The sequence below is a fragment of the Macaca fascicularis genome, chromosome 18 (genome assembly GCF_037993035.2).
Source record: "Macaca fascicularis isolate 582-1 chromosome 18, T2T-MFA8v1.1".
NCBI lineage: Eukaryota > Metazoa > Chordata > Mammalia > Primates > Cercopithecidae > Macaca > Macaca fascicularis.
The window spans coordinates 22383938-22410807 of NC_088392.1; the positions used below are offsets into that span (position 1 = coordinate 22383938).

At 43.8% G+C, this 26870-nt stretch overlaps 1 protein-coding gene across 7 annotated transcripts in view; it reads left to right on the forward strand.

The window, feature by feature from the left end:
• ALPK2 (alpha kinase 2) overlaps nt 1-26870 on the forward strand; it is a 145354-nt gene that overhangs the window by 30703 nt on the left and 87781 nt on the right. For 5 of the 7 annotated variants that reach the window (XR_010582821.2, XM_045378372.3, XM_045378375.3 and 2 more), the window contains one exon: nt 18029-19739. Coding sequence is in view for 6 of the 7 variants with exons in the window: in XM_045378372.3 (XP_045234307.2) it covers nt 18029-19739 (1711 nt within the window). In the remaining variant the exon portion in view is untranslated. Of the gene's footprint in view, nt 1-3008; nt 3124-18028; nt 19740-26870 lie in introns of all 7 variants that reach the window. The other 2 variants (XM_074022427.1, XM_045378374.3) reach the window with 1 other exon arrangement.

Here is a 26870-nt window from a genome sequence, read left to right on the forward strand (position 1 = left end):
TAGGTTCTGGTAAGGGCCCTCTTCCTGGTTTGCAGAATCTGCCTTCTCACTATGTTCTCACATGGGAGAGAGAGAAAGAGAGTACAAGCTCTCTGGTGTCTCTTCTTCTAAGGGCACTAATCCTGTCATGAGGGCCCCACCCTTGTGACCTCATCTAAACCATATCATCTCCCAAAGGCCCTGTCTCCAAATACCATCACATTAGGGGTTAGGGCTTCAACATGTGAATTGGTGGTGGTAGGGGACATAATTCAGTAGCTAGCACAGCTCCAAATATGGAAGGGCTCTGGCTATATATGGGGCCAGACTAAGACAAGGCCAATGGGGGTGGACAGGGACCCACTGGTTCAGAATCAGAGATTTGCAGCACTGTGTGAGAGCATAAGTAGACATTCTAAGTATCATAAGTAGATACTCAGCTCTCAAGCCAGACTACCTAGGTCCAATTCTTGGCCTCACCTCTTACTTGAACAAGTTGCTTAACCTCCGTCTGCCACCATTTCCGTATCTGTAAAGTGGGAATGATCACAGTATCTACCTTGCAGGGTTGGGTGAAGATTAAATGAGATAATACATATAAGGAAACTTTTTGAACAGTGCTGGTACTTAACAAATGCTAAGTAAATGTTCATTCTTTCTGCCCTGAGATCTCCTGTGTATTGTAAGACACAGCCATTCTTTTGGTTTTGAGTCGGAGTCTCACTTTGTCACCCAGGCTGGAGTGCAGTGGCACGATCTCAGCTCACTGCAACCTCTGCCTCCCAGGTTCAAGCAATTCTCTTGCCTCAGCCTCCTGAGTAGTTGGGTTTACAGGTGCCCACCACCACACCTGGCTAACTTTTTTTGTATTTTAGTAGAGATGGGGTTTCACCAAGTTGCCCAGGCTGGTCTCAAACTCCTAACCTCAAGTGATCCACCCACCTTGGCCTCTCATAGTGCTGGGATTACAGGCATGAGCCACTGCACCCGGCCAATTTTTTTTTTTTTTTTAAATTAGCTTGGGGTGGTGGCATGTACCTGAGGTCCCAGTTTCTTGGGAGGCTGAGCTGGGAGAACTGGTTGGGCCTGGGGATTGAGGCTGCAGTGAGCCATGATCACACCACTGCACTCCAGTCTGGGTGACAAAATGAGACCCTGTCTCAAAAACAAACAAACAAAAGATTTGTGGGAGGAATTAGCACAGGGCATCCAGGGGTTCTGTTCTTCACTGAGTCTTGCCTCAAGGGAAGCAGGCAGAGGAGCCATTCCACGTACAGCATTGAACTAGAGGAAGTGATTTGAATGAACTGTGGCTTCTTGGTGGTCAGAGGCTCTGCTGCTGAATCCTTAGGGGACTAGGTGAGCAGAATAATCTAACAGGCCTCCCGCAGTTGCTGTAGGAGAAGGCCCCATTGTCAGCAGCTCTGGTCACCATTTGAACTGCAGGGTGTCAGACAGTGGCTGCTCCCTTTCCGTCCTTGTCACTTCCCATTCCCTGCGGTGGCTGCTGCGGCAGCCGGATTGAGATTCTTTTCCTGTTGGAGCTGCTCCTTGACAACCCTAATGAGGCTGCTCCCTCGGCCCAGAGCAGGGTGCCCTGCTTTCCCGTCTGCCTGCCAGTGGCTGCCGCTGCTCACCAGTGGGCATCAGGAGGTGGCAGCCAGGCAGAGGCGTCCTGAGATGGTCAGATCAAGGAGACAGAGAGGGACACAGGACACAGCCAGCACTGAGGCCCTGACAACAGAACGGCAGACGAAGGGAAACCATTGACTTGTGATGGGTTTCTTGCCTGACCACAGGTCTCTGAGCCTGCTTTTGGGAGAGAAATTCTCGGACCTGGTTTTGCTCATTCCCCCTTTCTGGGTCCAGCAATTCGTTTTTTAAGAAGGAAAACCAACTCTTAACATCCACAGAGTGCATGCGGGGGCAGCTTGCCAGTCATTGACTAGGAAACTCAGCTCAAATTGAGCAGCTAGTGGAGTGACAGCTGATGTTTTCCTGAGAATTTAATAAAGGGACCTTTATCCTTGATAGAAACATTGGAGTCACCAAGCTAGAAGCGACTTCAAGACGTTGCCACTCAGAGCCTGGTCTTGGACCACCAGCGTCAGCATCCCCTGGGAGCTTGTTAGAATGGCAAAATCCCAGCTCCCTCTCCAGACCCAGCCAATCAGAGCCTGCATTTTAATGATTCATGTGCATTTTTAACGCAAGAGAAACCCCGCTGTAAGGCTCAGGCTTAGCCCACTCCTGGCTATACATTACCTCTGGGGAACTTTAAAAAATTATTTATGCTTCTATCTCACCCCCAAAAAATTCTGTTTTAATTGGTCAAATCCAACTGGTCTAGTCCACTGCTTACACCCTATAGGTCACCCAAGGCCCAGAGAGATCACAGGACCCATCCAAAGTAACACAACAGGTTAGGAATTAAAGCTAGGGTTAGAACCCCCAAATTCTGTTTCCCAGGGCCCCCGAGTCCATTACGTTAATCACTGCATCTCATCCTACCAATGCCATCCTCCCGAACAAAATCTATTAAGATGCATCCTGGAATATAATTCAAAAAGGAGTGATCATAAGGACTTCATTCAAAAATAAGGATTCATGGAGGGCCTACTATATGCCGGGGATTGTTCTCACCCTGAGGATACAGCAGTGAATACTGGATGCCCTGATCTCATGGGAAAGGGATAGCAAGAGGAACCAGACATTTAACACACCAGGAACTATGTCATGGGTCAGGTGAAAAAGGATAAAGCAGCACGAGGGAGGGAAGGTCTCTCTGGTGAGGGGCTCTGAGCGCAGAGGTGAAAGGGCAGAGCAGGAGGTGATGTGGCTGTTACCCGGGGAAAGCAGGTTCTCTTCACCTTCTATGACTCTCACGTCAGCTCATTGCTTGTAGGCCATGGCACATGGTCACAACTTCGGATGTGATTTGGAGTGAGATGGAGACACACAAGAAGGTTTCTGAACAGAGATGTGATGACATTTTCTGGCTTAGTGTAAAAGGATGACTCTCGTTTCAGTGCTGTGAATGTATCCTCTGGAGAAGACTCAGGGCACAGATGGGCACCTGCAAGCAAGCATCGCGGTAATTCAGATGAGACAGTGGTGCCTCCACCCAGGATGGTCCTGCAGAAGGTGGGAGCAAGCGGCCAGGTTCTGAGTGTGTCTGACAGGAGCTGCTGTTGAACTGGACGCTGGATGTGAAAGGGGAGTGAAAGATGGACTCCAGGATTTTTGGCCTGAGCAACTGGTAGAATGGAGTTGCAGTTTTGTGGAGACAAGAAGCGGGTTTGGATAGGGACATCCACAGTTTGGCTTGGGGCGTGCTGGGTGTTTGATGAATTAGCAGAGCTCTGGGACCCTGTGGCCAGGGACGTTGGCGCTGCTGAGAGCTGGGGCTACCCACCATGGCTTGTCTAATGGAGCATTCATCTTAGTCCTGCTCGAAGATGACGGGCCTTATAGATTTAGAGAATAGATTTACAGTTCAAACTTACAATTGTTTTGCTATATTGTCACAATGCTCCTTAAGATTTCTGGGACATTATGCTCACTCGGTGGCCTATTAGGTGCTTTGGGTGGTACTTGTTTCCGGATAACTTGCAGTTTTCTTTTGATAAGGAGGGTCAGTCGTCTATTAACTAAGCGTGGTGGTAGTAATGCCACAGGATTTTTTCCTTTCTGAAATCAGTTTGCCCATTTCTTGTTCAAAGAATCTCTGGTGGGTCTGCATTGCTCCAAGAAGCTCAGAAAGCTGTTGAAAATGCAGAGCTTCTGCACCAAGTGGCAGCCAGGAAACCGCTCCCCACGCATCCCCAGGAAAAGATCCTGGTTCTACCACACATGTGCCTGTTCCCTGACGTGTTCGCTATTGTACAATAATCCACGTCCATTTATTTCGTTCAGCGCTTCTGAGCACTGGCTGCACAAAGGAATAACCTAGAAGCCTTTAAAAAAAAAACCTGATGGTGAAGATTTCACCCTATTATGCTGCTTAATTGTGCCTTTTTTTTGGTGTGGGGAAGAGGTGGGGTCCTGGCACTGGTATTTTTCTCAGATTATTTTTATTTTTGAGATGGAGTTTTTGCTCTGTCGCCCAGGCTGAAGTACAATGGTGCGATCTTGGCTCACTGCAACCTCTGCCTCCCAGGTCCAGGCGATTCTCATGCCTCAGTCTCCCAAGTAGCTGAGATTACAGGCGTGCACCACCACACCCGGCTAATTTTTGTATTTTTAGGAGAGATGGGATTTCACCATGTTGGCCAGGCTGGCCTCAAACTCTTGACCTCAGGTGATCCACCCGCCTTGGCCTCCCAAAGTGCTAGGATTACAGGTGTGAGCCACCACACCCGGCCTTTTTTGCGTTTTTATTTATTTATTTGTTTGTTTGTTTGTTTATTTATTTATTTATTTATTTTTGAGACGGAGTCTCTCCCTATCGCCCAGGCTGGAGTACAATGGAGCAATCTCAGCTCACTGCAACCTCCGCCTCCCGGGTTCAAGCAAGTCTCCTACCTCAGCCACCCAAGTAGCTGGGATTGCAGGCGCATGCCACGACACCCAGGTAATTTTTGTATTTTTAGTAGACACGGGGTTTCACCGAGTTGGCCATACTGGTCTTGAACTCCTGACCTCGTGATGCGCCTGCCGTGGCCTCCCAAAGTGCTGGGACTACAGGCGTGAGACTTTATTTTTTAGAGTAGTTTTGGGGTCACAGCAAAATTGAACACAAGGCACAGAGAATTCCCACACACCTTCTGTCCAGCATAGTACATTTGTTACAATCCATGAACCCACACTGACACATCATCACCCCAAGTCCATAGTTTACGTGAGGGTTCACTCTTGGTGTCCGTTCCACAGGTTTGGACAAAGGTGTCATGACATGTATCTACCTTTGTGGAATCAACAGTTATCTTCCTGCCTTAAAAATCCTCTGGCACTGATATTTTTACAAAGCGCTCCAAGTCATTTGCACATTCAGCCAGGGCTGAGAACTGCTGATTTAGTCTCACTGTGTGCCAGGCTTTGCTTTCAGCACTTTATAGGAGTTAACTCCCTTAATCCTCATGTCACCGGGTTGATGTCGGTTCAGCCATTGTCCAGAGCTGTCAAGTGGCTTACTCAACGCTGCCCAGCAGATGGGCCGGCCTGTGAACCCAGGCACACTCGCTGCTAAGTCTGTCCCTTAACCACTACGCAGTACTTACTGACTTTGCCAACTGCCTCTGCAATCTGCTCCGAATTGCTCTTGGGTGAAGAAGAACAGTAAACTTTCCCCTGCAGTTCACACACTCACAGTGCTCCTGGATAGAATTCTGCACCCTCCACACGGGGGCTCCTTCCCACCCACTGCCCCGGTTCTTTATGGCCCTCTCCCCCAGCCCTACCTCCTGTGAATCTCACCTCAGCTCATTGCTTTATTGTCCTCTACACATGACCTGATCATTCCAGCTCTGGTGCATCTGCCAGGAATGCCCTCCCCTCTTCCCACCCAGCCAAAATGTAATTCTTCCCTGCCGGGCTCAAGTTCTGTGCTCCTGGCTTCATTTCCTAAGGCCCAGGCCACTGTGACCTCTCCCCTCCTAACCACCAGAAGCACTGGCTGCCTCAGCTGTGCCTTTTGGAATTCAATGACACTGGAGTTTGCAAATCGCGTACTGCTCCATTTAATACCCAAAAGTCTCATCTCTGGGGAAGGAAGCAAGTCTTCTACTAATTTCTTGTTTCCCTTCTCAAGTCCCATGCAGTGTGCTAAGCATGTATAGTTGTAGGTCCAGCAGGACACATGGGGGAACAGGGTGTTCCTGCTCATTTGGGGGCCACAGGTCACATCAGATATGGAGAGCAAGAGCGTTTGCTCCTCATCCCCGGTCTGTGGTATAAAACGCAGTTAGGATCTTACAGAATTATTTTCCATCCCTTTCTACATGACTATTTTATTTGCTTCCCAGTGAACTGGAACCTGAGGTCTAAACCCCTTAGTATGGGATGGAAAACCTTCCATGGTCTGGGCCGAGCCACTTCCTGGCAGGTGACCCTATCTCTTGATTCACCTGGGCCAGCCTCAGTTTCTCCAGCATGGCCCCAGTCTCTGCCTGTTGCTTTGATCTATTAAGGGTCCTTTTCAGGCGGGGCACGGTGACTCATGTCTCTAATGCCAGCACTTTGGGAGGCTGAGGCGTGTGGATCACAAGGTCAGGAGATCAAGACCATCCTGGCTAACACAGTGAAACCCCGTCTCTACTAAAAACACAAAAAAATTAGCCGGGCATGGTGGTGCACACCTGTAGTCCCAGCTACTTGGGAAGCTGAGGCAGGAGAATGGTGTGAACCCGGGAGGCGGGGCTTGCAGTGAGCCGAGAACGCACCACTGCACTCCAGCCTGGGGGACAGAGCCAGACTCCGTCTCAAAAAAAAAAAAAAACCAAAAAAACAAAAACCCCTTTTCACTCTCTGAAGTGTCCTGTTTAAACAGCGAACAATGCAGTTACCCTACCCTCCCGCCTACCACTCCCCCAAGTTCCAAATTAAAAATGGTTTATTGTTTCCTGGGAGGGCCTGAAGCTCTCTTTCCTACCTCCTTCCACATTTAGGCTATTCCGTCTGCCTGGAATGATCACCCCTCTACCAACCACAGACACGCATCATCTTTCCTGCCAAAATCCCGCCCTGTATTTCCTGGTCTGCTTCAGCTGCTGAGCTACCCAGGAAGCCTCCCTTCATTATCTTGCACGCCCCCAACACCTGAATCCTTATAACTGGCATGCTTGCTAATGGTGCCTGGTACACACTGTCCTGTATTATAGATGTTTATATAGACAGGTCATTTCCCTTACTGGATGGGAGGCTCCCGAGAAAAGAGCCTAGGAACTTCACCTCTTTATCATCCACATAGTGGCTAACACAATGCTTTATACATGGTAGACATGGTGGACATTTCCTATCATTTTTTTTGGCCATATAACTTAAGACATGTCACATCTTCTCTGGGCCTCAGTTCCAATATCTATAACATAGTTCCAATTCCTGTATCTGTTAGGGTCTAATCAGGAAGACAAAAACCATTTTGAAGCATTTAGTGCAGGGTTGCACAGATGATAGCCAACAGGGAACCGTGAGGTCACCCAGAGCCACTATCTCCTGGGCAGCAGAGACAAAGGGAGGAGGCAAGACTCCCAGTTCCAGGTCACAGGCCACAGGGCAGAAACTGGGCCTCTGGTAGGCTGTCCCATGGGACCTGGAACTACAGAAGACATGATTTCTTCTTTCTTCCCTTCCCACCCTCCGATGTACTGTCTCTCTTTGGTCAAACACAGCAAGAAGCCAGCAGTCATGGGAGCCGGGGTGTTGTAGCCTCAGGGGTCAGCCCTGGTGATAGAGAGCAGAACCGGGGAAGAAGGCAAGTGGGTGAGAACCGGCCTGGGAGAGACACAGCTCTGAAGTCCCTTTCGGCCCTTTAGGTGTGTGGTTCAACCAATCTGTTGAATAAATAACTCAATAAATTGGTAAATGTGTGAGGAATCTCCTCATTGTTTTGAGAGGTTGCTTGTAGAAGGTCTACAAGGTCTACAAGTTACTTGTAGAAAATACGATCAAGAAATTCAGAGAATTCTTCCATCTCCAGGACAAACATAACTTTGGAGCTTGGGAAAGACCAAAGTCTTTCCTATTCCTTCAGTTATTCATATGATTATTGATAGCAGTTGTCAGGTAATAAAATACAGACACTTGGCTTAAGAAAATACGATGACCGGCCGGGCGCGGTGGCTCAAGCCTGTAATCCCAGCACTTTGGGAGGCCGAGACGGGCGGATCACGAGGTCAGGAGATGGAGACCATCCTGGCTAACACCGTGAAACCCCGTCTCTACTAAAAATACAAAAAACTAGCCGGGCGAGGTGGCGGGCGCCTGTAGTCCCAGCTACTCCGGAGGCTGAGGCAGGAGAATGGCGTAAACCCGGGAGGCGGAGCTTGCAGTGAGCTGAGATCCGGCCACTGCACTCCAGCCCGGGCTACAGAGCAAGACTCCGTCTCAAAAAAAAAAAAAAAAAAAAAAGAAAATATGATGACCTTCACCTGGTGCTGTGGCCAAGGAAAGGACAAGGATGTCATCGTGTGATTATTTATTGAGTGGAGCCCTCTTCCCCCTCCCTGCTGCAATGGGAGGGAAGGCTCAAAACATTCACAGCCACAGGAGGGGGAGCTGCAGAGACCTTCCCCGCTCCACGCCGCATTCCTGGCTGACAGGGTGGAGACACTGCAGACCTCGTGTTTCCTGATCTTGTTTTCTTTCACTGGAAAGTGGAATGCATAATAAAATGGAATGTCTGTGGTGCAGAGTGGTGGTTGAATAGCATCTAAATTCCAGAGATAATTCCAAATCTTTTTTTTTTTTTATTGTTTTAGATGGAGCCTCGCTCTGTCGCCCAGGTTGGAGTACAGTGGTGCAATTTCAGCTCACTGCAACCTCCAACCCCGCCAGGTTCAAGTGACTCTCCTGCCTCAGCCTCCCAAATAGCTGGGATTACAGGCATGTGCCACCACACCTGGCTAATTTTTGTATTTTTTAGTAAAGACGGGGTTTCACCATGTTGCCTAGGCTGGTCTCCAACTCCTGACCTCAAGTGATCCACCTGCCTCAGCCTCCCAAAGTGCTGGGATTACAGGCATGAGCCAACGCACCTGGCTGAGAATTCTAAATCTTACCTCTAGCCAATACTTCAGCTGCTTCTTCTATGAACCCTGTCTTCAGGGCACCTGGTCAAGTAGCAGTTTGAGTTTCAGCAATTTTAATATTGTTGGGAGCAGGGAAATGACCTCAGGGCAGGCAATAAAGGATTATCCACTTTTCAGGCCACGAGATTACTGATTTTATTTTTATTTTTGCTGGTGGAATCACCCACCTTAATGGTCAATAGGTAGATGTATGAAATAATGCACATGACCCTTAGGGTAGGATGAGGATGAGAATGAGGATGAAGAAGATGATGATGATTGAAATGTAGAGACTAAAACGTATATCATTTTGATGGCTATATTGTGCTGGTAGCTAGAAAAAAATTGTTTGCTTATGTCTTCCTTGTCTACTTGTTTCATTCTGTTCCCCACCCTCTTGTCTTCATATTCCTCTTTGATAGGGTTACTAGTCCTGTGGATTCTTGTCCTGCTTAGTTCTTACTCATATTTCTAATCCTTGTTCTCAAAGCACAAAATCATGCTAAGTTGGCTGAATCCTGAAGAACTTTTAGGATTAGCTCTTCCAGAATTGATGGAACCAGCCTCCTCCTGCCCAAAATTAAATTAGATAGGCCCATGTATTAAGCATTAAATCAGAAATCTCTGGAAGTGGAGCCCAGACACAGGTCTTCTTTCCCCTTCTTTCTTTATTTGCAACAAATAAGAAAAACCACAGAGGTTATGTCATCAGCCTAAGAGGATACACAAATGAACAAACCAAGCAAAGCAGTGACCCCTCCATGCTAATGCCCATCTTCCGGGGTGCAAAAGCTAGCTGTTCTGCTGTGACAGTGTATCCAGGCTTCTCTTGGTGAATAGCTTAAATCAATGATTCTCGAAGTGTGTTTCTTGGACTTCTGGAAGTCCCTAACACCCTTTTAGGGATCCTCAGGGTCACAAATGTTATCCTAAAAATACTCAAACATATCCAGCCATCCCATTACTAGATATAAACCCAAAAGACTATAAATTATTCTATTATAAAGATATATGCACGCATATATTCATTGTCACACCATTCACAATAGCAAAGACATGGAATCAACCCAAATGCCCATCAATGATAGACTGGATAAAGTAAATGTGGTACATATACACCATGGAATACTACGCAGCCATAAAAAGGAACAAGATCATGTCCTTTGCAGGGACATGGATGGAGCTGGAAGTCATTTTCCTCAGCAAACTAATGCAGGAACAGAAAACCAAAAACCACATGTTCTTACTTATAAGTGGGAGCTGAAAAATGGGAACACATGGACACAGGGAGGGGAACAACACATGCTGGGCCTGTCGGTGGATGGGGGTTGGGGGGGAGCGGTGTAAGGGGTGGAGCATTAGAAAAAGTAGCTAATGCATGCTGGACTAAATATCTAAGTGATGGGTTGATGGTACAGAAAACCACCATAGCACACGTTACCTATGTAACAAACCTGCACATCCTGCCCACGTACCCCAGAACTTAAAAATTAAAAGAAAAATCAAACATTATTTGCCCTTTTCACTGTGTTGAAATGTACACTAATGGTAAAAAGCAATGAAGGGTAAGTCTGTTGGTGGCTTAGCATGAATCATGGCAGTGGTCCCAAACCATATTAGTTGCCATAGAATTCTGCATTTCCATACAGCCACAGTTAAAAACAACAAACAAAAAGTTTTACTTAATGTCCTTTATGCATCAGTAAAAATGGAGTAATTTTATTAAATCTTGATAACTCAGTAGCCCTTTTAATACTCCATGTAATAAAATGGGAAATATATACAGAGCACCTCTGCTGGATTTTCTTAGATGATGAACATCTTGAGGACAAGCTTCTGCATGATTGCTTAAGTCGCAAGCTGAACTAGCCACTTCTTTCATGGATTATAATTTTTACTCAAAAGAATAACGGACAAATAATGGTTATTCAGCCTTGGGTATTTGGCAGACATTTTCTGAAAAATGAACAAAACAAGCCTGCCACTTCGAGGAAAACTAAAAGTATGTGTTGCCAGTGATAAAATCCAAACTTGCAAGCTGTCATTGCAGTCCCTTCTCTGAACTAGGGACTTCCAGTTTTTTCCAATATTCCTTCTGTTTTTTCCTCTATCTTCTCTCCTATGGGGACTCTCATTATGTATATGTTGTAAGCTGGTATACCATCGGGCTCCAGAACTCTTTATTTTTCTATACTCTTTTCTCTTTGTGTTACTAAAATTGGATAATCTCAACTGACCTCTTCAAGTCTGTTGATTCTTATTCCATCTGCCCAAATCTGCTGTAGAGCCCTTTTGTGAATTTTTTATTTCAGTTACTGTAATTTTAAATCTCTAAATTTCTATTTGGTTTGTATGTATAATTTATATGTCTTTATTGAAACACCATGCTCACACTTTTTTTCAGCTCTTTAGACATGGTTTTATTTCTTTGAACATATTTAAAACAGATAATTTAAAGTTTGGTCCAGCAAGTCTAGGAACAGCTTCTATCGATTGCTTTTTCTTCTGTGTACGGGCCATACTTTGTTTCTTTGCATGTCACATAATTTTTATTGAAAACTGGACATTTTAAACAATGTAATGTGGCAACTCTGGAAATGAGATTCTCCCACCTTCCCAGGGCTTATTGTTTGCTTGCTTAGTGACTTTTCTGAACTAATTCTTTGTTGTCTGTGGCCCCTGAAGTTTCTACAGAGTTAGCTTAGTAGTCAGCTAATGAATGGACAGAGATTTCCTTAGGTGCCTGGAACCAATAGGTCTCCCAGTTTATTGAGGGGCTGTGTGTGCATGTTGGGGTATGAAGCATGCTTTCACACTCAGCCAGGCAAATGACAACTCTGCCTTAGCCTTCACTTCCTGCTAGTAGAAAGCCTTAAGGTCAGTTAGAGGTGAGAGCTCAGAATTTTCTCAGGTCTTTCCTAAGCATGTGTACTGGACATGCTTAGGAAGGCTGCTCACAGCCTTATGCATGTGCATGGCCTCCTAGATCTCCAGGAAAATGTCTCAGCTTTTCAATGACGCCTATGGGCATCTCATTCCCAGCTTTCCCTTTTAACCTTTTTGGTTCCCCTATTGTTTAACCCAGTTATTATCTACTGCCTCAAGCAGCCATGGTGTTAAACAATTGCCTTTTTTTTTTTTTTAAATGAATACAAATGCCCCTAGGGAAAAAGTTATTTTTGCTGAGTGAACTCTAAGTCAGATCACACAAAAACAGTCTTGTGAGTGGGGTCTTCCAGGGAATTACTAGACAGGTCAAATAATGACAACTCTGGATATGGAGCTTTGAAGGAGCCCCAACTGTGTCCTGCCCCCTCAAGCTGCTGCCAGGCTGTTTTCACTGTGATTGTGGAGTCTTGGTTTTCAAGACTACTGTGGAGCTGGTTATGGGGGAATAGAACTAGGGCAGGTTAAAGCACCAGAAAACTGTTCTGAGATTCAGCCATTTTTCTTAAATAAAGGCTCCCCAGATTGCCTTTAATTTTCAGAGCCTTGAAAAAGTTGATTCAGACAAGTTTTGCCAGTGTTCTTGTTGCATTTACAGCAGTGAGAATTTTCAGGGATACTTCCTCTGACCTTCTTGCTCATATCCTCCATGCTTATACTTTCTACCATACAACTTAGCACAGACTTGATTTACACTGTTCTCCGATAAATTAACATTCATATTATTTCCCTAAGTAGAATTTTGGAAAATTTGTGCCCTTCATCAAAAGCTTAACAATTTCTAATACTTTAAAATTATTCTGATAAGATCAGTGGTAATATTAATAAACGTGGTTTTAAAAAGTATTATTTAATAAAATGTATTAATATTTGGAAGATCTCATGAGCCAAGTTTTTCCAAATGACCAATGTATGATGTTACAAAATCTTGCATGGGTAAAAGATGCATTTAAAATGCAATATAGGGCTGGGCATGGTGGCTCATGCCTGTAATCCAGCACTTTGGGAGGCCAAAGCAGGTGGATCACCTGAGGTCAGGAGTTTGAGGCCAGCCTGGCCAACATGGTGAAATCCCATCTCTACTAAAAATACCAAAATAAGCCAGGCGTGGTGGCACATGCCTGTAGTCCCAGCTACTTGGGAGGCTGAGGCAGGAGAATCACTTGAACCTGGCGGGGGTGGAGGTTGCAGTGAGCCAAGATTGCGCCACTGCACTCCAGCCTGGGAGACAGGGCAAGACTGTCTCAAAAAAAACAAAAGCAACCTAGAATGATGGATTTTATGTAACAAGTATGGAAAGTTCACTGATCTGGTTTCAGATTCCACATTGTAACTAATCTTCATGTATATCAAATCAGAATACTTCAATCAGATGAAAAGGTTATTAAAATATTCCTTCTTTTCCCAACACATTTATGTGTCAGGCCAACTTTTCTACATATATTAATCAAAACCATGTATTGTATCACACTGAATGCACAGATACAAAAATCCAACCATCTTCTGTTAAGCTTGATATTAAAGGTATATGAAAACACTTAAAATAAAACTACTCTCATGAAATGTTGCCTTGTCTTGGAAAAATATGTTTTCTATAAAAACATGATTTATGCTAATATGCAATGAATTTATTCTTGTTATTTTAAAATTAACTGTTAAAAATTTTTGTTTTAACTGTAATGTGGTAACTATTGAGAGATATAACCCATATAAACGAAAGTTCTTTGAAGTCCTCAATTATTTTTAGGAGTATTAAAGAGTCTCGATACCAAAATGTTTTCAGACTTTCTGGTTTAGACCATTTCTGCGGGTTCAAACTCAGAAGAAGCTTCATTCATTTAAGGTAACACGGACTTATTTTTCTTTAATAAGGAAATGATTAATTTAGAAAGAACCCAGAGAATTCAAGCAAGACTTTCACAGCAGGGGAGAGGAATGTTACTGCTTCCCTCCGCCAAAAGAAAAGATATGCAAGGAGGGAATTCAATTAATTGTTCAGGGAATTTCTTCCTGGATGGTTTTGCATTCCAGTCAAATCACCGTGGGGCACGCAGCTCTCTCTGCTAGCCTCCCGCAAAGATTCTACACCCCAACCCTGCTAACACCATTTTACCTGCTACCACTGGAGTCCCTTCTCTGACTTCCTTTTTCCCATCCAGTCTGTTCTGTGCACCTTAGCACAGACCTCATCTACAAGGTTCTCTGGAAAATTAATACTATTTCCTTCAGTCAGTTTTTAGCCATTTGGAAGCTGGACATGATGTTCAGGCATCTCCTTCACTCCACTGCAGCTCGTAACATAATGCTGGGCACCACAGTGCCCATCACTCTATGCAAGTCTGCCATTTGGCTGATCAAGATGAAGACTTAGGACAGAAACACTTTATTTGCAGAATGATCTCTCTACACTGTGTCATTTCCTTTCTGGTAATGTTAGTTTTCTAACAGCATCCACAGAGCCAGACAGCCAGGGCGGAAGGCTCTTTCTTATCCTGGCGCTATGGCTTTCCGACTTTGTCACTTTGGGGAAACAACTCCTTTAAGCCTCAGTTTTGCACACAGGGAGGAGGAAGACATTGTTTAATGGAGGAGGCACCCAGCAGATGCTGGCTTCCTTGCCCGATTTTCTTCCCCTCTTCTTTAGGATGCTTCGAGATAATTAGCAAGGACGTGTCAGCCACAAATCATAACTCTTTCAAAGGCATTCATTAGCCAGTGAGAAGTTAATTACACTTAATCCAGTTCCCTTTTCTCTTTATTTACTGTACTTAGGATGGATTATAAATCTCTTATCAACTAAAACACATGTTTCATAAAATTATGTATCACAAAATTATGACAATCTCCCATCTGTTTATTTAGTCGTTAAGAATTTAAATAGAGTATATTTAACCCAATGATTTTCTCTAAGTTTTTCTAAAATTCTTATTGTTTTCTCTCCTTGATTCTTGAGAATCATCTCTGCTCCCCACCTTTCCTGATTTCTTACTGCTTTACTGCCCCTTGTGCCTCTCAGCCTTCTTTTCTTCCTTTCTCTCTCTTCTACACAAATCATGGTACCTTCAGGGGAGGTAGTTTCTCTGCAGAGGACTCGTGGACTGGATAGGTCAGGATATCAAAATTACTTGGGATTTCCCAGTAGTCCATATTGCCTACCCTGCCACAGCCCCTCTGCCTTTTTTTTGTTGTTGTTTTCCGAGACAAAGTCTTGCACTGTCACCTAGGCTGGAGTAGCTGGGACTACTGATGTGTATCACCATGCCTGGCTAATTTTTAAATTTTTTGTAGAGATGGAGTCTTGCCATGTTGCCCAGGTGGGTCTTGAACTCATGGGTTCAACTGATCCTCCCACCTCAGCCTCCTGAATTGCTGGGATTACAGGTGTGAGCCACGGTACCCAGCTCGTAGTGCTTTTTTATGCTGTCAGCTCTTAACAGAGGCCAAATATCCAAGAATTAATTGAAAAGGTTCATGAAGAAGACAGTGTTATAAAAAATCAAAAATTAAATTCTAAGCCGCACCCCCCTGACACCCCTTGGCCAAGGGGATCCCTAAGAAACCTAAAAATCTAGTTCAGGCCATGACAGGAAGGGTGTTGGATGGGCCTCATTATACCCTCCTCTCTTTGGAGTTTAGGCACAACTGACCACCACTGACATTAACATAGAGATCATAAGACTCACAGCAGACTCGGTAGCAGGAAGATACCCAACTCCAACCTCATTCTGGTATAGCGTCCCATAACAAAGAACAGGTCCTAAAGAAAATCAAAGTATTTGACTCTAAAAATATATTTATTTGACATATTTTTAAAAGGCTCTGCAAAGCCATACTCTGGTGGGAGGAAATCTGCATTCTGTAGTGAATCTCCTTCCTTTTCCAGGTCTTTTCCTGATTCAGGAGAGAATCTGACACCTTCTAAGGTCCAGAGAGGACATTTACCATTTATTCTCTCTTAAGCCTGCTACTTAGGGGCTGCCTCTACACACAAGAACCTTGGCTTCCACAACTCACTTATCTTAACAAGTTCTTTCTGCTGGCTTCAACTCTTTAGGAACAAAGCTTAACTCTTCTGACCAATTGCCAATCAGAAAATCTTGGAATCCACCTATGACCTGTACCCTTGCCCTCACCACTTCAAAATGTCCCACCTTTCTGGGCTGAATCAACGTGCACCTTACATGTATTGATTTATGTCTTTGCCTGTAACTTCTGTCTCCCTAAAATGTATAAAACCAAACTGTAAAAGCTGACTACCTTGGGCACTTATTCTCAGGACCCCTTAAGGATGTGCCCCAGCCATGGTCACCCATGTTTGGCTCAAAATAAACCTCTTTAAATATTTCACAGTTTTTTGTTTTCGTCAACAATGTGGATGATGTGAAACTGCAGCAATAGGCATTTTTCTTCATCTGAGAAGAGTCTGCTTGAACTGCGGAGCCCTAAGCCTAATTGACAGTGATGAGGATGAGGATGTCTCCAAGGGTAGGCCAAGGACAATTTGCATCAGAATGGCTTTGAAATCTTTAAAAGCAGATTCGCAAGCCCTTGACCTAGTGATTCTGATTCAAGAATTTTAAACAGAGTTCTCTGATGATTCTTCTGCATGATTCTTGAGCACCAGAGGTAACTTGGTCTTGGCACTGCCACCTTCTTGGAGAATTTGTCTGGGGTAACATTTCTTCTTTGCAAAGTCCCTTGACATTGATCTTCTCATTTAAACCTCAGAATAACTTAGTGAAATACACAGGAGTGCAGGTATTGTTTTCTCCAGAAAGTTGCCTTAAATTTTATTCTACGTGTGCTGTTGGCCAAGGCAAAGCCCAATATCAGCCATGGGTCAAGCTTGGCCAATCTCAGCCACTCCTGAATGGCTTCTACCCAGGAGCCAGGTTGCCAACTCAACAAGACATTATTGAAATTGGGATTAGATGTCTTTGACTTCTGAAAATGAGACATATGTGTGAGCTGGGACTACCACTTGAGGGTTTATGAGGACGTATAGGATTGTAGAGGCAAGGGTCCCTTCAGTGGGGAAGAGAAAAGATGATCATGTTATATCTGTCTGTGTCTCACACTGACCCTTCCTAGGTTAGATATTTGTGTGTATTTCACACAAAGAACAGTCAATAAAGATCTAAGTATTACCTCTCAGACCAAGCCAGACCCACAGCCCCTGCCTTCTAAAAATGATTGTTGACTTCTGGGTTGGCTGATGCATACAATGAGGTCAGCAATATTACAATTACAATGAGGTCAAATGAGATTAATAAGGGTGAAACATACAAAACACAGGTAACAAGTTTTTATTGGGATTGCAGTGTCTGGGGAAGGGTTCCAGTGGGAAAGGACCCAGTAAATCATGTCAGGCTGCAGGCTCCTTGTGGCTCTGATCCACAATGGGAGGAGCCACAGGAGTACCATCCATCCTGAACTGAGAAAGCAGTCCGATCCAGGATTCTATTCCTCCCCTGCTGGGCCAAAGCTGAAATCTGGCTTGATCTATATAGGTCAGAATGGCATGTGGACATGGGTTTCCAGCCAGTGGAGCTCACAGGCTGTGGTTTAGACTTTTAATCACATTAAATTAAAAAGGAAACAGCACTGCCCTTCACATACATAGTCCTATCATGGTATCATCTTTATGGTCTCTGGCAAAAATGACACCCTCTTAGCAGGCTCTTCCAAAGATTTGAGGGTTCTCTGTGCTGTTCCACCACATGAAGAATTGATATTTTACTTATTCATGTACAATGTCTCACTCTAGAAAAATAATGCTTTATCAAATTTCCATAATATAAAAATGATGTAAAAGGCAAGAAGAAGAAATTAGAATATAAATATTTTCCCCATTCATCTAAGTAATTCTCAGCATTATCTTTTTTTTTTAAATAAAGGAATAAAAAAATGACTGCTCCATAGGCAGAGCAGCCCTGAGGGCTGCTGGTTGCTCATTTTTATGGTTATTTCTTGATGATATCCTAAATAAGGGGTGGATTATTCATGAGTTTTCCAAGAAAGGGGTGGACAATTCTTGGAACTGAGGGTTTCTCCCCCTCTTAGACCATATAAGGTAATTTCCTGACATTGCCATGGCATTTGTAAACTGTCATGGTGCAATCCTCAGCATTTTCCGTTTGAGGCAGTTTTGAGGAAAGTTTCAAGGGAGGATGCTGAGTGCCTAGGATTCTCAGCACTAGGGGCACTGGAGCCCAGAGGTCAGTTGCCTTTGGCCACAAACTCTTTTCCGGGGAGATCACAGATCTTCTTGAACATGCACTAAAACTATGGTCATTTTCTCTGTGTGCCATGGTTTGAAAATGTTGACATGCATGTCCAAAGGTAGCAAACTTATCTGTATATTCTCTTCATCCTAGCTGTACCAAAAATGATGCTGCTGTCTATCAAATCTCAGCTAAAAACTCTTTTGGAATCATCTGTTGTTCTGCTTCCGTTGAGGTTGAGTGCTCATCAGAGAACCCACAACTGTCTCCTAACCTGGAAGATGACAGGGACACAGGTTGGAAACATGAAACAGGGACGTGTGAAGAAGAAAGTGCAAATCAGATTGATGAGAAGGAACATCTTTATAAGGAAGAAGAAAGCATCTCCCCAGGCACTCCCAGGTCCAACCATTCACTCTCCCTCCAGTCACTGGGCAATCTTGACATTAGTGTGTCCAGTTCTGAAAATCCCTTGGGTGTTAAAGGAACAAGCCACCCTGGAGAGGCTTATGATCCAAGTAACACAGAAGAAATTGCAGATTCGTTGCTTTTTCTTAATTCAAGTCATGTTTACGAGAAACAAGATGAACTTTGCCACAAGACAGTGCATTCCACAGCATCCAAGTTCACGGGTGGTGGCCTGAACAATGATGGCCCTCATGATGAAGGCTTACACTCCAGTCAGCAAAATCCCAAAGTACAGAAATACATTAGCCTCAGTCTCCCGCTGTCTGAGGCAACTGCACACATTTACCCAGGTGACAATGCCGTGGCCAAGAAACAACCTAGCCCACAGGTTTCCAGTGAAGACTCTGACAGTGACTATGAACTTTGCCCAGAGATAACCCTAACCTACACCGAGGAGTTTTCAGATGATGACCTGGAGTATCTGGAATGTTCCGATGTTATGACGGATTACTCTAATGCAGTTTGGCATAGGAACCTGCTGGGGACTGAGCATGTTTTTTTATTAGAAAGCGATGACGAAGAGATGGAATTCGGTGAGCATTGCCTGGGTGGGTGTGAGCATTTCCTCAGTGGAATGGGTTGTGGACCTCAGGTGTCAGGTGACGCTGGGCCTATGGTTGCCACTGCTGGCTTCTGTGGTCATCACTCACAACCCCAAGAAGTTTCGGTGAGGAGTGGCAGAGCCTGCAAGCACGGTCCCTCATCCCCACACACAGGGATGACTCTCACTTTGGGACCTCACCAGGATGGGATGTCTTCAGTGACAGAACAGGGGAGATGTAAACTCCCCACTGCTCCGGAGGCTGCTGAAAATGATTATCCAGGAATTCAAGGAGAAACCAGAGACAGCCACCAAGCAAGAGAGGAATTTGCCAGTGACAATCTGCTCAACATGGATGAATCAGTAAGAGAGACAGAGATGAAGCCCTTGTCTGGTGAGTCGGAAAACTCAGGGATGAGCCAGTGTTGGGAGACGGCAGCTGAGAAGAGAGTTGGGGGAAAGGACTTACGGAACGAGAGGGGTTCACAGAAACCTGCCAGGGTGAGGCAGCTGGGAATGAAGGGAAATCCCAAGAAGCCAAATGCCAACCTGAGAGAAAATACAACAGAAGGTACCCTTCATCTCTGCTATGCCAAAGAATCTGCTAAGCACCCACTAACCCAGAGTGATAAAAGAGAGACTTCTCACAGCACAGCAGCAGCGACTGGTCGGAATTCCCATGCTGATGCAGGAGAATGTGCTATTTCAACCCAGGCAGAGCAAGAAGCAAAAACCCTTCAAACTTCAACAGACTCACTCTCCAAAGAAGGTAACACCAATTGCAAGAGAGAAGGCATGCAAGTTAATTCTCTATTTGAAACAAGCCAGGTTCCAGACTGGAGTGATCATCCTCAGGTAAGACTTTTCTTTTGAATAAATTACGAGATAAAAAGAACATGTGTGTGCACGTGTGTGCGTGTGCGTGTGCGTGTGTGTGTGTCTTTTCCTTTACTTCACATTCACAATTGCTATACCATAATGTAAATCAAAATAAGTTTCCCAACACCATCAGGGTACTTGTGCATGACAGCTGCTGCTGCTCGGAAGGAAATCTGGTTTTGAAAAAAGGCCCAGATAAACCCTAAGCCATCCTAATTATAGCAAAAGACTGATAGAAGTTAAGAGGCACTAATGGGATTCTGGACAGCTGGAAAAAGAAATCTGATATTTTGTCTGCTGCATGTGTTTTACCAGGCAATACCACTATTCAGAAAGTTTCTCAAGCGAATGTTTTGAGTGTAGCCTTTAAAGGAAGAAGGGGGAAGAATTTCTTTTAGTCATTTGCAAGGGAGTGCTTTGAAAATGATAGGTTTTGGCTTTAATCAGAATTTGTGGTATGAATTCAGTGTGTCTGAAAGACTTGTAGAATTCACTTTTTTTGTGATGCTAGGGAAAGCAGGCAGAGTAACTTTTGCCACACTGGTGGGATGTTTTTGAGTGGATGTTTGTCTTATTTTAAAACAGAGTATAAATGAGGCTAAGAAAAAGAAGCTGCCAAGAAATAAATGTGTTTTCCTTCATTACCGATTTGGGAGTGTAAAGAGATGGAATTAAATTTATGGGAATAATCAATGCACAAAAGATGTTGTGCTTGATACATAACTTATGTTTTTATTGATATTTTCCATTTTAAAGGGTCCCCACTGAGCTTTGGACTTATGCTGTAGTATGGGCAAGATTGGAGTTTTGTAAATAAATACCTAAGAAAAGTGATTTGTCTATTATTTTTACTATACTCTGTATTCCCCTTTCTCCCAATTTTGTACTAGAAAACTAGTATTATTTTTATAGAAGACTAGATACACTCCAAAGATAAAATATTCCGAATGCAAAGTGACTTAACTCTGTGAAAATATTAAAAATTGACACATGAATTTCTAAAGACCCAGTCATAAAAAAGCCAATCTCAAAATCTCCAGATTTTAGGTAACTGTTGACTGAGCAAATTGTTCTGTTCTGCTAGCCAAACTAGCCAAGTAAAAGCCACATTTATATTTTACCTTTCACAGGAGAACCAGATTCTCCTATCCAGTTACTTAACACATGTCTCTTAGCAGCTCACACACCAATGACCACAGTTTCATGCCCAAGATAAGCTTAAGGAGGTGCTTTGACCATATTTTAGTACAAAATAAAGTGACAATGTTAATTTTTTCATGTTGAAAAATGTGGCATTTCCTTTTCTAATTATAAAATGCTCTTCCTTGCTCAGCTAAGTGCTTTTTTTACAGTCATTTATCCACTCAAAGTGTTTCCTTGGACAAATTATTATTAAAGGTGGGGGAAGGTGATAAAGTAACTCAAAAGGAGGAAGCGGAAGGGAAGGGGGCTATTGATTGACGATATCGGTTTTAGACCCACCATTGTGGAAGGCAATTTCTGTCTCTTCCATCTGCCCCAAATTTCAAAGAGCTGGAGGGAGGAGCCCCCTTTGTCATCCTCAGCTTGTGACCTAAACCGAATTCTGAGATCGAGAGCCCTGGCTCACTTGTTTACTAGCAAGACAGTCGAGTAAAATGGGCTATTTCTGGGGAGCCAGGTCATCTATCTTATGCACCCTATGGAAGGTCTTATGGAACTCTTTGGCTTACACACTCACACACATATTCATCACTACACACCCACTCTACCAGGTATCAGCTGAAGGTCCAACCGGTGCTCGGTGGTGTGACTAAGGCAATTATCTCAGAACCATGAACACTGTTGTTCAGAAAGCAAACTGAAGGGCTTGCATGTTCTGCAAGTGGTGAGACCATTTCTCACTTTGCAGTGGTCAGTAGCAGAGCTGACCTCTCACTCAAGGGACAACCAGAAATGTGAATGGAAGCTGTATATTTAAGAGCAGTTCTGTGGAGCCTGGAGTTAGAAAAAGGATCTTTATATCTGTGGTGTTTGTTTTCCTTTGACAAAAGCAGGAAAATTTTGCCACAGGGACTGGCATATTTGAGATTCTTTTACCCATGCAAAAAGTTTCTATTTAGTTGTAGGAGATACCTGTGTTTTCTACACACGTATACAATGTAGCCAAATTTACAGCAAGTGGCTAACTATCATCACAGATGTGACACAGAAGCACTGGGGGTCCTTGGGAACTAAATTCAACTTTTAAAAATAATACTGTTCACAAAAAGATAGGTGAATCTCTCCATAACAAATTCAAAAGACATTCTAAATATTTATTCTCAGACATTTGAGGTTTGTGTGGACATCAAAATTTGAAATGGTTAAAAATGCTGCGATGGGAGCCATAGTAATAAATTTGCCCACTCTGTTTCATCTTTCTTGAGACAGAGTCTTGCTGTTGTTGCCTAGACTGGAGTGCAATAGCACGATCTCAGCTCACTGCAACCTCCGCCTCTCGGGTTCAAGTGATTCTCCTGCCTCAGCATCCTGAGTAGCTGAGATAACAGGCACCCACCACCACGCCTGGCTAATTTTCATATTTTTAGTAGAGACAGGGTTTCACCATGTTGGCCAGGCTGGTCTCGAACTCCTGACCTCAGGTGATCCACCCACCTCGGCCTCCCAAAGTGTTGGGATTACAGGCATGATCCACCACGCTCGGCCAAATTTGCCCAATCTTGAGTCTTGTCTGATTCACTTACCTTTAGGTGCCCTTTTGCAGAAACAGTGACCAGCAGTTTACCTCCTAGTATTTTCTCTTCATCTGCATACTGTTTTTAGCATGCTGAGAAAAACTCCATCTCTCTAATGTTCTAAGAACAAGGCCATATTGTAGACTCTCTCCTGCCTAAACATGCATCTCCAGGTGTATTCACTTCCTGTCTCCCTTTCTCTCTTTTAGAATGCAAGGCCATCTTGCTGTTATTTGTCTTGAAATAGTACCTAGCCAGGCTAATATTGGAAAGCCCCCAGTGTCTCTATATTTATGGAAGATTATAAAGTTAATCCCAGTTTGGGAGTGGAAAACAGAGAGGGTACCCCAGGCTAACTTGAATCATCTTCAAGGGTCACACTGCCAACTCTTCACCTTGGTTTTGAGCTCACTTTCCTCATCCAAGTCAGAGGCAAAGGCCTGAGAGTCTGCCCATCTTAAGTTTCTCGGCAGCCACACTGGGGTAAGATCATCCTCCCTCTTAAGTCAGAAGTGCTGTGTCTGTGCTCCTGCACGGTTGCCCAGCTTCACCCCAGAGGGAGTTGCATTTCTGTTTGGGGTCATGGGATCACAAGTGTACAGTAAGGAAATGTGTTCTTGGGCTCTGGTAATGAAGAATCTTCCTGATCAGGAATCAGCACTAAGCACAGAATTGAGATCTATGATGGAAGGTAATTTGTTCAGTGTATTCTGTTCGCTGATATAACCCAAGTCCCTAGAGTAATGCCTGCCATGTGATAGGCAATCAATCATTGACTGGATAAGTAGTCATACAATACTAGAGTAAATGCCAAGTATAGTTAGGTGTGATTTTTCTTTTTTTTTTTTTTTTTGAGACAGACTTTCACTCTTGTCACCCAGGCTGGAGTGCAACAGGGCGATCTCAGCCCACCATTACCTCTGCCTCCCGGATTCAAGTGATTCTCTTGCCTCAGCCTCCTGATTAGCTGGGATTACAGACATGGGCCACCATGCCTGGCTAATTTTGTATTCTTAGTAGACATGGGGTTTCTCCATGTTGCTCAGGCTTGTCTCGAACTCCCGACCTCAGGTGATCCACCCGCCTGGGCCTCCCAAAGTGCTGGGATTACAGGCGTGAGCCACCACGTCCAGCCAGTTAGGTGTGATTCTAATAATCACTCATCTCCACCGCTTTATGGCCTTTATTTTCCTGAGCACATTCTTTGGTTGGCTTCACATAAAAGATGCTGAGGCCAACTCTCTGCTAATAGGATGTGCTTCCTATTAGTTACTCTTTTGGCCTGGGAATGGGCTGTTTCAAACCAGCAGTCCCCAAACATTTTGGCATCAGGGACTGGTTTTGTGGAAGACAGTATTTCCACAGCCAGAACGTGGCGGGGATGGTTTCAGGATGAAACTGTTCCACCTCAGATCATCAGGCATTAGATTCTCATAAGGAACACACAGCCTAGATCCCTTGTATGCACCATTCACAATAGGGTTCATGCTCTGCTGCTCACCTCCTGCTGTGTGGCCCAGATCCTAACAGGCCACAAAGCAGTACTGGTCCATGGCCCGGGGTTTGGGGACCCCCGTTCTAAACCATCCAAATCTTTTTTTTTTTTTGAGATGGAGTCTCACTCTGTTGCCCAGCCTGGAGTGCAGTGGCACAATCTCGGCTCACTGCAAGCTCCACCTCCCAGGTTCAAGCGTTTCTTCTGCCTCAGCCTCCTAAGTAGCTGGGATTACAGGTGCGCGCCACCATGCCTGGCTGATTTTTGTATTTTTTTTTAGTAGGGACAAGGTTTCACCAAGTTGGTCAGGCTGGTCTCGAACTCCTGACCTTGTGATCTGCCCGCCTCAGCCTCCCAAAGTGCTGGGATTATAAGCGTGAGCTGCTGTGCCCAGCACCATCCAAATCTTGCACTTGGGTTCCCTTGTGAATGCTGGTGATTTACAACTTTGCTTTATTAGTGCTTCATTATCTCTGAAAAATTGCTAATTAGATCCAGGAAGATCTTACCATATTCACCTAGCACTCAGGACTTTCTGCCTTTTGCCTCTATCTCTGAAAGGCAAAGCAAGACTATAAGCTCGTTTCCTCACCTGGAAAACAGCAGTGGATGGTCCATCTTTCCGTCTGGAATCCCTTTGCCCACCTTGTTTCTAGCTCAGCCTACCTGCTGCTTCAAGACTGAGATCCTGTAAGGTGCTTCAAGTTGCTTTTCTCATCCCTAACTACAATTTCTCCTTTCAGAGCAACCCATGACATTCTCATCCTCATTCTTTGTAATCCTGACTTTCTTGGGACAAAAGTTTTATGGAAGACAAAAATGGCAACACACCACTAGATAAAAGTGTTGGCAGAGTTCCAATTAAAATACTGCATTCCTGGCTAGGTGCAGGGGCTCATGCCTGTAATCCCAGAACTTTGGGAGGCCAAGGCAATCGGACTGCTTGAGCCCAGGAGTTCAAGACCAGCTGGGGCAACATAGTAAGACCCTGTCTCTGAAAAAAAAAAATCTGATATATAAATAAATAAATAAATAAATAAATATATAAATACTGCATTTCCCCTAATGCTCAATTTAAAATTAAACATAAAGCAACAGAATACACTAAGTATTTCTAAGAGAATTCATTAGCAGATCTATACCATTTATGAATGGTTTTATTACATGTTTTTTAATTGAAATGTTTACTGAGATAATTGTACATTCACATGCAGTTGTAAGAAATAATACAGAGAGATGGCAGTACACTTTGCCCAGGTTCCCTCAATGGTGACATTTTACAAAACAATGGTATAATGTCATAACCAGGATATTGACATTGATACAATCTACTGATGTAATTTGGAGTTCCCCAGTTGTACTTGTATGTGTGTATTAAGATCTACAGACATTTATCACTTACGTAGGTTCCTGCATCCACTACCAGAGTCGACATATGGAACAATTCCATTACCACAAAGATCCCTTGTGTTACCCTTAATAACCGTACACACCTGCTTCCTGCCCTCCCCGTTCGGTAGCCCCCGGCAACTGCTACTTTGTCCTCCAATTCTAAAATTTTGCCATTTCAAACATGTTACATAAATGGAATCATACAGTATATAAGTTTTTGAGATTTTTTTTATTCAGCAGAATTCCCCGAGATTCATTCAACTTGTGTGTATCAAAAGTTCATTCCTTCTTATTGCTGAGTAGTATTCCATGCAGTTCGCTTAGTCTTTGACTGGTTGAAGAACATTTGGGCTGATTCCAGGTTTTTGCTCTTATGGCTAAAATATTTATGTACAGACTTTTGTGTGAACATAAGTCTTCATTTCTATGGGACCAATGTCCAGGACGGTCATTGCTTTGTCATATGGGGCTTGCATATTTAGTTCGTAATGAAACTGTCTAACTGTTTTCCAGAGATGCTGTACCTTTTTTACATTCCCATCAGCAATGTACGAGGGCCCAGTTTCTCCACATCCTCACCAGCATTTGGTGTTGTCATTATTTTTTATTCTGGACTTTCTGATGTGTGTGTGGTGATATCCCATTGTTGCTTTTAATTTGCATTTCCCTAATGGTTAACAATTTTGAACATTTTAAAATGTATTTATTTAAAATGTATATTTTCTTTGGTGAAATATCTGTTAAATCCTTTTCCTAACTGGATTGTTATTTTATGGTTGAATTTTGAGACTTCTCTATGCATTCTAGAGAATAGTCCTTCGTTGGTTTACACACTTTTTTTTTTTTTTTTTTTTTTTTTGAGATGGAGTCTACCTCTGTCACCCAGACTGGAGTGCAGTGGCACGATCTTGGCTCATTGCAACCTACGCCTCCCGGGTTCAAGCTATTCTCCTTCCTCAGCCTCTGGAGTAACTGGGATTACAGACGCCTGCCACCACGCCTGGCTAATTTTTGTATTTTCAGTAGAGATGGGGTTTCACTGTGTTGGCCAGGCTGGTCTCAAACTCCTGACCTTGTGATCTGCCCACCTTGGCCTCCCAAATATTTCCAAATATTTTCTCCTAGTCTGTAGTTTGTCTTTTTATCTTCTTTACACGGGCTGTCACAAAGCAAAAGCTTTTCATGTTGATGAGGTCTAATGGTCAATTTTTCCTTTTATGGATTTTGCTTTTGGTGTCAAGTCTAAAACTCTGTGCCTTTCCCTAGATCCTGAAGATGTTCTTTCTGCCACGGTCTTTCTCTAGGTTCTATTGCTTTATGTTTTAGATTTGAAGCCAATCATCCATTTTGAGTTGATTTTTGTAGAAAGCATGAGGTTTAGGTTAAGGTTTTTTCTTTTTTCTTTTGGATGTTCAATTTTTCTAGCACCATTTATTGATAAGACTTTGTACCTATGTTCAAAAAGAGAACTTAGCATAGTGCCAGGCACCCAGTAAGTTCTCA